The 13,759-nt window shown below is 40.6% G+C and overlaps 1 protein-coding gene across 3 annotated transcripts in view; it reads right to left on the bottom strand.

The window, feature by feature from the left end:
• Positions 1-13,759, bottom strand: part of Grhl1 (grainyhead like transcription factor 1) — a 46,922-nt gene that overhangs the window by 31,007 nt on the left and 2,156 nt on the right. For 2 of the 3 annotated variants that reach the window (XM_071601329.1, XM_071601330.1), the window contains exons 2-6: positions 12,339-12,525; positions 10,008-10,078; positions 4,582-4,738; positions 4,281-4,392; positions 3,027-3,121 (exon numbers count right to left, since the gene is read on the bottom strand). In XM_071601329.1, coding sequence (XP_071457430.1) covers positions 3,027-3,121; positions 4,281-4,392; positions 4,582-4,738; positions 10,008-10,078; positions 12,339-12,525 — 622 coding nt within the window. Of the gene's footprint in view, positions 1-3,026; positions 3,122-4,280; positions 4,393-4,581; positions 4,739-6,547; positions 6,625-7,587; positions 7,979-10,007; positions 10,079-12,338; positions 12,526-13,759 lie in introns of all 3 variants that reach the window. The other variant, XM_027937826.2, reaches the window with a different exon arrangement.

Genomic DNA, 13,759 nt, shown 5'->3' with positions numbered 1-13,759 from the left:
TCAAAGAAACTTCTTTCTTCCCCAACAGTTTGAAAATTAATGCCTTTTTCTCTTAAAGCTTCCCTGGTATCAGCAGGCACAGTCTTTCACACACGAATGAGTGTGCAAGGGGCAGTGTGAGTCCTGGCTGAGGCAGTGCCCCAAGTGAGCAGAAGCCAAGACATTCACAATCAGCTTCATGATCCTCAACACAGTGACCCTGACATGAGAAGCAAAGGCTCCAGGGCAGATTCAGAAGCTGACACTAGGTTCTCTTTCTGCCAGGACCAAGGGGTATGTCAGAGATCATTAAAAAGTCTGAGGAGGAACGCCACACAACTTCAGTAAACCTTGTATTTTGTGGGGGAGAAGGAGAACCAAGAATCAACATATTCTTAAGCGTGGTGGCACATGCCTGTAATCTCAATAACTTGGGAGACTAAGGCAGGAAGACCGAAAGTTCAAGACCAGGCTCAGCAACATAAAGAGGCCCTAAGGACTGAGACCTTGTTGCAAAATAGAAACAAACAAAAAGGGCTGGAAATGTGACTCAGTGGTTAAGCAACCCTGGGTTCAATACTCAGTAGTCTCCCACCCCCCCAAAAAATCAATATATCCTAAATGAGAAACAGAAAGTGGGCAAATAAAGCAGATATTTTCAGAAAAAGTAGGTAGTTAAAACACCCAACTCTATAGGATTCTGTACATGCATTTGCTCCCTCTAGCCGCCCTGAGGCATTAATTACTTAAAAAAAAAAAAAAAAAAAAAACCAGAAAACATCATCTTGGCCAGGGAAAGGAAAAATCCTAGATACTGAATTCCAACACACACTCTAAGCCTCGCCTGATATCAGCTTCAAAAGGAAGCAGCCTCATTAAGAGACATTACTGCACCTTCCAGGAGCCGCAAAGGCTGGAAACTGGCACCAACCTGGGGGCTGGAGGGAAACAAGACGGAAGCTGCCTCTTTGGTTAGCAATGCACTGAGACTCCAAGAGCCTCCTCCTCAGGTGCTTCTCTCCAGCACAAATACACTGGAGGCCTTCAAGTAAACAAGCCACTGTCCCTTCCAATCATCCCGGCTGTCATTACTCCCACTCTAGAGCGTGACACATCAAACAAAGTGCTCTGCCCATATGCAGACCCTTCCGGCCAAGATCTTCGAGGCTTTGACAATCATGCTTATTAATCTTGGCAACACCCAAGAAAGAGAAGTCGGCCATATAGCTTTTTGATTCTTCTAGAGCAAAGATGCAAAAACCAAGCCAGTGAATTGAGGGACTGAGAGTCAAGGTCACACATAAGTCAGAAAAGTGACCTCAGGACTTGTGTGTTCTTCACTGCCTGCTCCACATCTCCCGATCAGTCCCAAGGGCAAACAGGAAGCATTTCTCCAGCACCCAGAGGGCACGAGCCACCTCTTTTTAGCCACTGCACACTGAGTCTTATTATGGTATTTAATTTTAAAATAACTATAACAACAATTTTAGAAAGTGGCAAGTTTGTTTTTCCCCAGCATTCTCTCGATGGTAAATCAAATATTTAATCCTATGTCCATCTCTAGAAGGAGCAGCCTACTGGCAGCTGTACTTGATCAAGGGGGTCAGCAGGAAAACCTCTATGTGATTAGTCACCTAAGTTTCCTGGCTGACCATCTCCTCCATATCAGACGCTCTTATGCCTTAGATGTGACACCCATAAGACAGAAAGCAATCATAATACAGACCTAACATGGCTCCCCAAAATCCCATCATTTGATTTGTCTTGTTTGCAGTAACAGGGATTGAACCCAGAGGCACTCTAGCACTGAGCCACATCCCCAGCCCTTTCTTATTTTTAATTTTGAGACAGGTCTCACTGATTGCTGATGCTGGTCTCAAACTTGAGATTTTCCTGCCTCAGCTACTGAAATCACTGTGATTACAGGCATACGCCACCACACCCAGTGGCATCATTTGATTTTTAAAAGCAATCTCAGGGTAGTGTAAATTGAAACCGAAACGCTCAGCCTCTAATGCACTGTCTTAGTCCATAAATTACTAAACTTCTTGTTGCAGAAACAGAAGAAAGACCAGAAAGCAGAGGCAAAAAGAGGACAGAAGATGGTCATGCTTTGTACCCAGGCCCTGAGAGAAAAGTATTCCTGATACTGTAACAAAAACTACAGATGCGTCTTATTTCAACAACTGGCCCCTCATCAAAACATGCTTCTATTGTGTTTCTTTCTTTTTTTTGGTACCAGAGATTGAACCCAGGGGTGCTTAACCACTAAGCCACATCCCTAGCCTTTTTTATTTTGAGACAGCATCTTGCCAAGTTGCTTATGGCCTCACTAAGTTGCTGAGGATGACTTTTCCATACTTTTTCTCAAGCTCCCAGATTTTAAGGTAATCCAAAAAAAAAAAAAAAAAAAAAAAAAAATATATATATATATATATATATATATATATATATATATATATATAATCAGAACTCTAATAATTTAGTAAAGAGAAAGACTATACTACAAGTGAAGCACACAGTGGGAAGAACAGAAATGACTTAAGATGATGCTTTTTTTTTTAAAGGGTACTAAAAACTCCTATTATCCAAATGACCATCTAAATTGGAGTTCATTTTTAATTGAGTTGTATTTACAAGGTCACATATGAAATGAGTACTGCTAATGATAGCAAGTGTCTCAGCCTCTTTCCAAAAAACTCCACCTGATGGGCAGGAGGAGAGGACAGATGTCAATTCCACTCTGTAAATGAGGAAGCAAAGCGAAGTGAAGGAGGAGCTGCCTGGGGAGAGAGGGAGTAGTGGCAAACAACAGCTCGGTCCTTGAGGTTCCATCTATAGACTCTGTGTGGTGAAGAATGTCAATAAAAGGATCTTCTTCAGTCAATGGGGGAGGACAAAAATGAGAGGAGGACACTTTTACAACATCTGGGAATGAAAACATGTAAAACTGCAAAAAAAAAAAAAAAATGTTGCTGTCAAATCATTAAGCTCCTCCCACTTCTCAAACAGCTGGAATACAGGTGCCTCTGGACTTGATGACTCACCTTTGCTTCGTCATTAATGTCCCAGGTGAAGGAAATGGCATTATAAGCAATCTCTTCAATGTTACTGATGGTATTGAAGCTTTCTTTATAGTCAGCTATGAGAAATGGTGAACAAGAAAAAGAAGTTCATGATTTTTAGTTTTGACACGAGATCATGGTAGCTTTAGAGAAACATTCAATTCTTCACGTTACCATTTCTGCATAACATTTTGTTGGGCTGAAGAAAAACACAAAACTTTTTATAACAGAAGTAGGTTTAGAAAGTATTTGATTCAATCTCATTTTGTCAAAATAAGGAAATTTAAGCCAGGAGTGGTGGGGTATGCTTATAATCTCAGAGACTTGGGAGGTTGAGGCAGGAGGATCCCAAGTCCAAGGTCAGTCTCAGGAACTTAGTGACACCCCATTTCAAAAGAAAAAATGAAAAGGACCAGGGATGTGGCTCAGTTGTAAAATGCCCCTGGCATCAATCCTTGGTTCAAAAAAAAAAAAAATCAAATTTAGGTCTCAAAAGTTTAAACCATGGCCCAAGGTTACTAAACTAGTCTGTGAAAGCAAGCTAATTATAGTAAGTTCCTGTAATTCTTCTGAAAAGAGTAGAGGAGCATTGCAAAGGTTAAAGAAAAAAGAGTATTATGATTAATGGCCATCTATCACAAAGTTACTTCAGGAAACGTGGTGTGTGCAACCTGCTGCCGCACTCCAGGTGGCAGATCCCTGGGTTATGCACAGACACACAGATCAGGGTCTGGCACTAACTGGGGAACACCACAGGCAACTGCACAGTGGTGGAGCTTCCTTTCACTCGTTTGGCTTTTCTCTCTTCCTTATCATAATCTCCAAAAAATGGTCAGCATCTCTTAAAAAAGACACTGCCCCTCAAAAACTGTGCAAACTGGGCTCAGAGGTAGAGGACTTGCCTAGCATGCACAAGGCCCTGAATTCCATCCCCCAACACCAAACATCCCAAATGCAGACTGAACAGTTAACACAGGCTAACTCCTAAGGTAGCTGGCTAAAGCTCTTGGCACCAGCATCATGTGGAAAGCCACTGCCTGGGCACAGGCCTTTATGAGGGAAGCGAAGGCAGATACTGATTCCAGGAGTCCCAGAACAGTGGTTGGAACAGACCAGTGGTTGGCATAAAAATTCAAATGTTTTCAGCAGGAAGCTGGCCAGTGCCAAAAATAATTGGATTTAGAAAGCTGGGTGCTTGCACCTCTGGGAATAAAAGCAAGCTTCTGAGCTACTTACCTATGTCAATGCACCTTTGTTTAGCAGTGTGCTGCCGGGAGTGCCAATACTTCCAGTGCCTCAGCTGATCCTCTCTGCTCTTGTCTTCAGCGAAAACCACCATGATCACACTCTGAGAACAAGAATGCATCACAACATAAAGACACTGAAGGACAAGTTTGGAAAAGACATGTTGAGGGATTTTATAGTTAATTCTTAAAAACACACTATCAGGCCTTCATTCAGAGCTGCCTCAGACACAGAAGTGCTAGGACAAGGGGACAGCTGATGAGCTCCAAGGGAAAAAATGAGCAAAACTTACTCGAACTTTGCTGATGGGGTGGTGGATCCCTTCACTGCTGCTCACCTCCTTCAAGGTGACAGGATAAAACTGGCCCTTGTTCAGGTATGTCATAGTGCTGTCTCCTGGCTTCTGCCGAAGTGATTTTGAAGCTTCGAGGGTATACTCAAAGTTGTTCCTAAAGAACAAAAAGTCACAGATCTGTAATTCAGTCCCTTAGAAGCTTCCTGTATGCTTTAGTACATGCTGAAATGCTTCAGTGTGGGTGTACTGAGACAGCAGACCACCAACAAACATCCAACAGATGACCATGTCATATCTAAGGAGCATTTGCTACCTTTCTATGATAAACAGAATCTTAAAACACAAGTAGTCAGAGACCAGAAATTCTCAGTGCTGTCAGATGGAGAACTATAAAAAGCTTACTAGAAGTTCTATGATGTGACATTAATAACCAAACATCTGGAGGCTGAGTCTAGGAGAGGTAGCAGTAAGTAAAAGGCCCCGGGCAGGAACCCTCACAGGACACACTGCCAATGTGGTGTTTTTCCAGCAAAGGTTGCAAAGAGGCAGCTGGAAATCCCTGCAACCAATGTGACCTCACTGCCCTGCACTTTGTTGTTGTTTCTACCTGTAACATAAAACATGTCTAAGGAGACACCCCACATTCTCTATGTTTCCTATCACTTTACACCACCCTTCAGAAGTGCCCCTTAATAACCTTCCTAGGCCAGAGGTTGGCAAATTATATCTATCTTTGTAAATAAAGCTTTATTAGAATTCAGCCATATCATTTGTTTATATCTGCAGCCGCTTCTGCACTACAAGGGCAGAACTGGGTAGTCCAAAACCGTGGAGGCTGTATGGCCCACGAAGCCCCAGTATTTACTATCTGACCCATTACAACAGTTGAAGACCTCTATCCCAAACCCTAAAGGCATCTGAGTTTGTGACACCTACACTTTGAGGCAGGTCTATAAGGGAAGTCTCAATTCTCTTAAAACCCTACACTTTAAAAAACTATTTTTTAAAATTACAAAACATATGGGGCTGGGGATGTGGCTCAAGCGGTAGCGCACTCGCCTGGCATGCACGGGGCGCTGGGTTCGATCCCTAGCGCCACATAAAAATAAAAGATGTTGTGTCCACTGAAAACTAAAAAATAAATATTAAAAAGTTCTCTTTTAAAAAAAAAATTACAAAACATGTTTTTTAAAAAACCCTCATAAAATAATAAAAGGAAATCCTAGACTCCAACAACAACAAAAAATCCCGAAGGTATGTTCCTAAATAACTTGGAAATACTCCTATTCCCAGAGTGGGATGCAATTCTGTGAGGCTAAAAAGAAGTCAAATTAGAGCTGGGTGCGGTGATGAATGACTGTAATCCCAGGGACTCCAGAGAGGCAGGAAGATCACAAGTTCAAGTCCAGCCTCAGCAATTTAGCAAGGCCTCGAGCAACTTAGATCCTGCCTCCAAATAAAAAACAAAAAGAAAAAGGCCAGGGGACATGACTCAGACTCAGTGGTTAGGTATCCCTTAACCACTGAGTAACAAAAAAAAAAAGCAGGTCAGAAAAAAGTTGCCTTTAATTATTGTATCATTAGCAAGGCTGATTAAAAAAAAAAAAAAAAATGAAGGCCTTTGTCCACTTGATGTTTCTCCTAAATTCTTGGCTAATTATACATTTCTGGAAACAGAAGGGCCTCACTGATTTAGGGTGACCCCCACTTCTCCTTTCAGGTTCCCTCCTACCACATCACAGAAAGAAGCCAAAGCACCAACACCAGGAGCTGAGGAAACTGGAAACAGTTTCAAGAGTCCCCAATCAAATGTCCTCTACCCAAGATAAGGCCACAGTCGGCAGAGTCAGATGAAGGAGAAAGCCCGCCAAAGCCACCTCTGATTTGTCAGTATGAAGGTAACAGAAAGGGAAGAGATCATAAATGCTGAAAATTAAAAACCAAATTAAAAGACAACTATTACCCAGAAACACTGTCAAACACATAGTCCTCTGAATTCATGCCAGGCATCCGCAGACTGAGATCCGAGGGGAAGAAAACCTGAAATATCAATGTAATAAGCCACAACCATGGAACTGTTATGGTTACTAAGGCGAAGGTCTGGTACAGCACACAGTGTGTGGCTCACAGAAACCCACTACCTGTTCAACATTCATTTTAAAGTAAAAGCCATAAATCTATTAAAAAAAACAACTTTAAATTTAAAAAAGAAAAATATTTTTAAAATCCACTTTTATATACCACTCAAATTACTTGATTCCATTATCCCCCTTTTCCTTCCCACGCATCCCAATTCTGTTGAACTCTAGTATCTGCAGCCAAAATGTCGCGAGCTCTAAGAGCTCAATTTGCATCCCAGCTAGATGAGTTTGGTGCCTTCTTGGGAAAGGCTATATTCTGCCCCTAACCCACAGGCAGAGGTAGATGCCGTTTTCCCCACTGGGACACTAAAAATCATTTCACATCCCTTTAACGTGAGTGAGATGTGCATGATCATGAACCTCACAACTCTCTGGGATTAATTTGTAAGTTTCACACAATGCATTTGTAACCTGCCTACCTCCTTGGCTGTACTATCAACCAAGAAACACTCAGCAAACACTTGATAAATCATTCACATTAAGGCCAGTTGCAGGGATCTTGCTTGGGTCTATGATAAAAGCTGAAAACAGAGTATGCGAACAACTGTGGTCGAGGGACAATTATGCACTGGGTTCCTTTCTCTCTCCCTCCAGCAAAACCACTTAGTTGTAATCATAATTGTTAACTCAGCTGCTGGTAAGATTAGCCATGTGCCCTTGATAATAATTTCTGGATTTATAGGTTTAGCTTACAAATTATACCCATGGCCCTTTTCTGCTAAAAAAAAAAAAAAAAAAAATCTTTTATTCCTAATCCATTCATTTTCGGCTGAGTTTCAAGCTTACATAACAAGGAAAAGGTGGAACCCAATACTTATACAAACACACAGCCGTGTTAGGAAGATGTTTTTGTTTCCTGTACCTCCTGAACACCCTCCTTGAAGGTCTCAGAGAAGGTGGAGTCTGGGGTCCGCCGCTGAGCATTGGGGGGCTGAGCCCCAGAGCTGAACTGGTCAGTGTTGAGATTCCGGTCGAAAATCACCACACGCTCGGTGGGCTCAGGATGATACCCAGCTGGGGGGATCCCCACCGCAAAGCCATGAGGCTGGATTTCGGTCTTGATAGAGTGGGTAGGCATTGTTGCTATGGAGACAGTGACTGTTGTATCAGGAGCTGTCAGATGGCCTCTCTTATCAATGCCCAGTTGGTTGCCATGGGGAAGGACGATGTTAAAGGGCACATTTTTCAGTACTTGCACTCTGTTTTCTCCAGCAGAAATGAGAGGCTGATCTGTTACGTTTGGTATGTTATTTCTTTAAGAAAGGAAAAAAAATCTGTGTTTTCAATCTCAGCACTGATATAGTTCTTGACTTTTTCTTTCTTTTTTCTTCTTTTATTTTTTGTGATGCTGGGGATGGAGCCTGGGCTTCATGCACGCTAGATAACTGCTCCACCACCGAGTCATATCCCCAGTCCCTAAATAATTTAAGTCCCAGGCTGGGGTTGTGGCTCAGCAGTAGAATGCTCACCTGGCACATGCAAGGCCCTGGGTTCAATCCTCAGTACCACATAAAAATAAATAAAACACAGGTATTGTGTCCAACTACAACTAAAAAATAAACATTTAAAAAATAATAATAATTTAAGTCCCATGCAGTAATAATACACTTGATAGAGATCAACTAAACAGAAAATGGCACCATCAACATTACTAGAGAAGGAAAAAGTTCTTCATAGTTCTAGTCCAAGTTAAATCCAAAAGCATTGTTTCATTTGAAATACTGACAACTCACAGCTTTCTTCTTCTATGCTTTATTTTCAAAAACCTTAATAAAGTTCTTATATTTTACTATAAGCCTGAAGCTGTAAGTGCATCCCATTAGTTGAGTCAGACTGCCTGGGTTCGAATTCTGTGTCATCCTGGACAAGTTACTTCACGACTCAGTAACATCTTCATCTGTGAAATGGGGATAACAACAGAGTCTATCCTCTTACAGTGGCCAAGGATGGAATAAGATGTCCCCTAAAGTACACGGAATGGCACCTGCCCACAGATGCTCAAGAAGAGCAACCTAGCATTGCTCAATCCCTGCCTTTCCCAATACTGATGCCATCTTGTTTTCTCTTTCACCAAAAGAAAAGCTAGTATCAAACTGCACCAGTGGGATGTTTTGCATAAAATTAATTTTGCTTTAATAAATATCCTGGGCAATAGTTGATGATTCCTAGTGGGTGAGATGAAAGCATTTTTAAAACATCCTGAAAACTAAGGAAAAAAGCAAGTTGGCAATTTTATGCCTTTCAAGATCAATAAAACTGTTCAAACCCTGAACCATAAATTCTCTCATAGGAATTTGTCTCAAAGAAAGAGACAAAGGGCATGAGGAACAATATAGAAAGTTTTTCACTACAGCTTGTTATGATGAAAAACTAGTCACAGCTGTGCAAGGATATTTTTTATTTGCTTTAAAATATTCCAGCAAAAATTAAAAAAATTTAAAATTTAATAAATTTGAAAGTTCATGGGGAGGAGCAGCTTAAATCAAAGAATTTGTATTGATAATTGCTGAAGGTAGTAATAAATACAAGTGGGTTTATTCTATTCTTCTCCTATTTTGATTGAAAATGTGCATAATAAACAATAAAAGCCATAAACAAGCACTTCTCCAAAGGATAAGTGTGAAGACTAAAACAGCAAAATGGAAAGTATTTATGAAAGAACCAGGCAGAATAAAGCATACTACCAAATGCTATCTATGACTACAACCACAGCCACATCTAGTGTGTGCATATGCCAAAATAAATAAATAATCATCAGGACAGCAGGATTCTAAGTGAGCACTCATTCTTTAAATGTTTTATTCTTTATAACTAATAAAACATGAGGGCATTTAATAGGTCTTTTTTAAAAAGCTTCTCATGCCCATAAATTTAAACCTTAATTTTCTGGAAATTTTAAGCTAAAATACTTCAAAAATATTTTTAAAAGGAGTCTGGATACCATTTACTTTATTTTATTGAGTTTAACTCAGGCAGTTATTCAACAGACAGTGGTAGTTAATTTTTTTAAAGACCCCCCCCTCTTGCCACACCCTCCTTAAGAGGGCCTCAAAGCAAATAAGCAAACACTTATAAATTATCGCTGAAAACATCCCTTTAGAGGAGCAAAAAGTTAACACTTTCATTTTCTAGAAAAGGCAACTGTCTAAAGAAACTTCACAGAGCAACACAGGTAAATTTACCCATCTCTTTCTCTAGTGTTTATTCATTTAAACAAATTCCCATTTTATTTTTACAGAAATGTGGCATCTTTTGAGTGGACTGTTCAATATTAAATATCACCTTTTGCTGTGATCTGGCTCCGCATGCTCAACTTCTGGCTTCGCTGTTGATGATCGTCTCTCTCTTGGAACCTTAAACATTAACACACATGAGAAAAAATCAGACCTCACCCAGTGAAGATGGTTCACCCAAAGAAAGAGCCTTTCAGTTTTCACCAAACTCAGTCATTCACTTGTCCCCTGACCGCCTATCAGGCAGCAGGCTCTGGGGACACAATGAACAAGGCAGCTTCTGGCCTCAAGGAGTTTACTACAGGCCCCCATTTTGATGGGTAAAAAGCAATTATTAGGGTTGGGGATGTGGCTCAGTGGTAGATATCTTGCCTGGCCTATGTGAGGCCCTGGGTCCAATCCATAGCATCAAGGAGAAAAAAAAAAAAGAAAATAATTTCATATTTTATCACAAAGACTCTGATGAGTAATTACCACTAAGAAATTGTTACAATTAATATTAGGACAGATATGAGAAGTTCTTTACTCCTGAGATGTAAAATACTTTCATGATTTAAACCATTAGAACTAACGTTACTACATTAGTCTTTCTGGCACTAAACTATTGAATTTCTCCCATTCTCAAAAGTTTCAGTTAAAAATGTAGTTTCATAATTAATATCTTAGTAAAATTTTTATACAGATTGAATCAATAAGCCATAGGATCAGATACATAATAATTTCTACTTCAAAGGAACCCTCATGGCTACACCTTTTAGCATCTTTAGTTATTATACAAGTTCCTGCTCATATTCAAAGACCAAAATCTTCACTGCAATTCACCAAACACTACAAATTGGACACATGACCTTATACCAGGAAACAATTAAATATTTTGTTCAGTTCCCACCCTAATTTTGGTAATCCAATTATCTTCTTTGCTTTTTTCTTCTTCTTTGTTTTTCTTATATACAGAATAGAACACAGAGTCAGAATATAACAGAAAAGCAAGTGACTGGTGAACCTAGGTAAATATATTCAGGATTTGATGATTTTATTATTTGTAGGCCTGAAAGTCCCCACAACAAAAAGATGGTAAAATATAGACTGTAATATACACACATATACATACATATATGCCCACACGTACCTGTAAGGAGACCCTGTCATTAGGACACTTCTTAGGGCTGAGGATGTGGCTCTACAAAGAGTACTTGCCTTGCATGTGTGGCTTTGAGTTCGATTCCCAGAACCACATGCGTGTGCATACACACACACACACACACACACAGCAGTGGTAACAGCACAATGACTGTACATAAGACACACGTGGCAATGAGACAAAGTTCACATAGCAAGATGTACTTTGACTTAGTATACCCTTTAAACTGTGTCCTAAACTCTTTTTTTTAATTTTAAGTAAATTTTTATTTATATATAGTATCTACAGAGAACAACAGTACATAAATTATCAGTATAAAGCCAGTTGAATTATCACAGAGTAAACAAATCTATGTAACCACTGTCAAGAAGAGAATTACAACATTGCCAGCCTCCCTAGATGTCTGTCACGCCCTGTGCTTTGGTCGGAAAGAAGAAAGGCAAGGGGAACTAAGAAGATTCAAATCCATGAGCAGAAAGCAGGCTGTGCTGAGGACTCTTCAACTGGCCCAGACCAGTACGGAAGCCCCACCTGCAGGACCCGAGAGTGAGAAGCAACACATGCACGCTGGTAACATGGCCAGCATTAACAGGTCATCAGTGAGTGGGAGCTGCATTAGTAGGACAACAATAAAGATAAGGAGACAGACAGTGGTGTCCTTTCCAGAGAAGGAAAACCATGTGGAAATCCATATGAATTATACATTCCATTTAACACTAATTTAAATCTCTAGAAACAAGCAACAAAATATGTCCCGATCTTAAAACTAGAGGCTCCCAGAGTAAAAACTGTGTCCCCCCCCCCCATGAATCCTATAATCAAACTGAATCAAAAGGCTCCATAATAACATTTACAGAAAAAGGCAAGCACCCTGACCAGAGAGGAATAGAGGCAAGAGCACAGTGCCTTAGCATTGCCCCTCTTCTCGTGGCACTGAGAACCCTCTTTGGTACGATGCTCGACCCAGTGAGACACATATGCCATCTGCTTTTATGGGAGCACCCCCTTACAAAGAGAGCAGAATAGCTGGCTACTTCACACGTTCTAAAAACAGCCCTTTGAGTCTATGATTGCGGATGTTCAGCTTTGAACCAGGGTAAGTCAAAGTACTCATTAAACTATTTACAGTCACTACAGAAGCAACCAGCCCCACACTCCACCAGCAAATGGCTGTTTTATATGCTGCTGAATCAAGTGCCTCTGAGACTGTGGCAAGGGCTTTAAAGCGCAGCAGCCTACCTTGTAGTAGTCGTAGAGCAAGCCCAGCGCTGCCGCACTGTCCTCGTCTCCGTTGATGCTCATCATGGCTTTGGTTGCCGCAGTGAGCGGGTTTTCCAGGAAAGACTTCCAGGCTTCATCCTCGCTGGTATAGGAGCGCCGCTGGGGATAAAGTGCTTCATTCTGAAGAACCAACACTGGCCGTTTGCTTCATAGAAATTAAAAATTAAAAAAAAAAAATCATATTCTTCTCCTCAAGGCATCACACAAACTAACTTTTAAAAACCAAACAGCCAATTCCTTGACATTCCTGATTGTTTCATCTGTGACCCGCTAAGTCAAATTAAGACAAGATCAGAAGGCAAACCACTTAATGCAGACCAGTGGGTCCCTCAGGAAGATATAGGGTACGGAGGCAGCCAGGGAACCTGCAGTTAGGGGGAAAAAACTCCCTCCCAAAACACCAAGCTATACCAATATTCTACATAAGTAGAACAAGGACACGGGCAAAAAGAACATCCCCTCTCTGGGAACACACACCATCAGGACTGCGCCTCTTCCCAAGCACGTCTGGGTGCATCATGCACCTACATGTTGCTTCCCTTTCTCCTGCGGATGCCATGCCTTAAAAAACATCTCTTTCCGAAAAACAGGGGTAAGGGAGGGGGAGAATGAAAGGAGGATACTTCATGTAACCCTTGGGGGTATATGAGAAAGTTAAAATATTCTACTGATTACCAGCAGACTGAACATGGAATGTGACCAAAGGGGACTGTAAATCAATAAAGAGGCATAATTTTCTGGCATGGGAGTTAACTGTTTATCTTAGAGATAAACACTTAAGAAACTACAATAAATGAAGCCACTAAACAAAAAGAAATTTTTTTTTTAGAAGATGGGGAAATCTATTTCTAAAAGGCTTTCCAAGTGGGCTGGGGCAGCGGAGTAGCTCTTGCATGGCACGTACAGGCGCTGGGTTCCATTCCAACTCTGCAACAATGACAACAAAACCTTTACTAGTTTTTAGAGGCTAAAGGGGGTGTAGCTCAGCAGTAAAATGTGTGCCTAGCATGTTTGAGGGCATGGGTTCAAACCCCACCCCCAATAAATAAAATCTTTACTGGTTTTTCACTCTGGGAAAGAATTGTTTCATGTTAACACTGTAGTGTGGTGGGAAAATTTCAGAAAAAACAATCATGATTTTAGTGAAGCCTTATAGAAGATTTAATTTAAAAGATTAAAGCAAACATTACTGATCCCAAAAACTTGAAATGTAAACAGTCTCAACAACTGTTCAGTTGGTACTATTTAATAAGTCAATAAAGAGGGAATATGGAACAATTACTCTAGCAAATGAAGCACTTTTTTTTAGGAAAAAAAAATAAATTGTAAATGTTTGGAACTCTGAATTATCACTATTCTGACAAGTAAATTAACAATCA

The sequence above is a fragment of the Marmota flaviventris genome, chromosome 14 (genome assembly GCF_047511675.1).
Source record: "Marmota flaviventris isolate mMarFla1 chromosome 14, mMarFla1.hap1, whole genome shotgun sequence".
Classification (NCBI taxonomy): Eukaryota; Metazoa; Chordata; class Mammalia; order Rodentia; family Sciuridae; genus Marmota; species Marmota flaviventris.
Note: the sequence above shows the minus strand (reverse complement) of the source record. Positions and strands in the feature narration are given on the sequence as shown.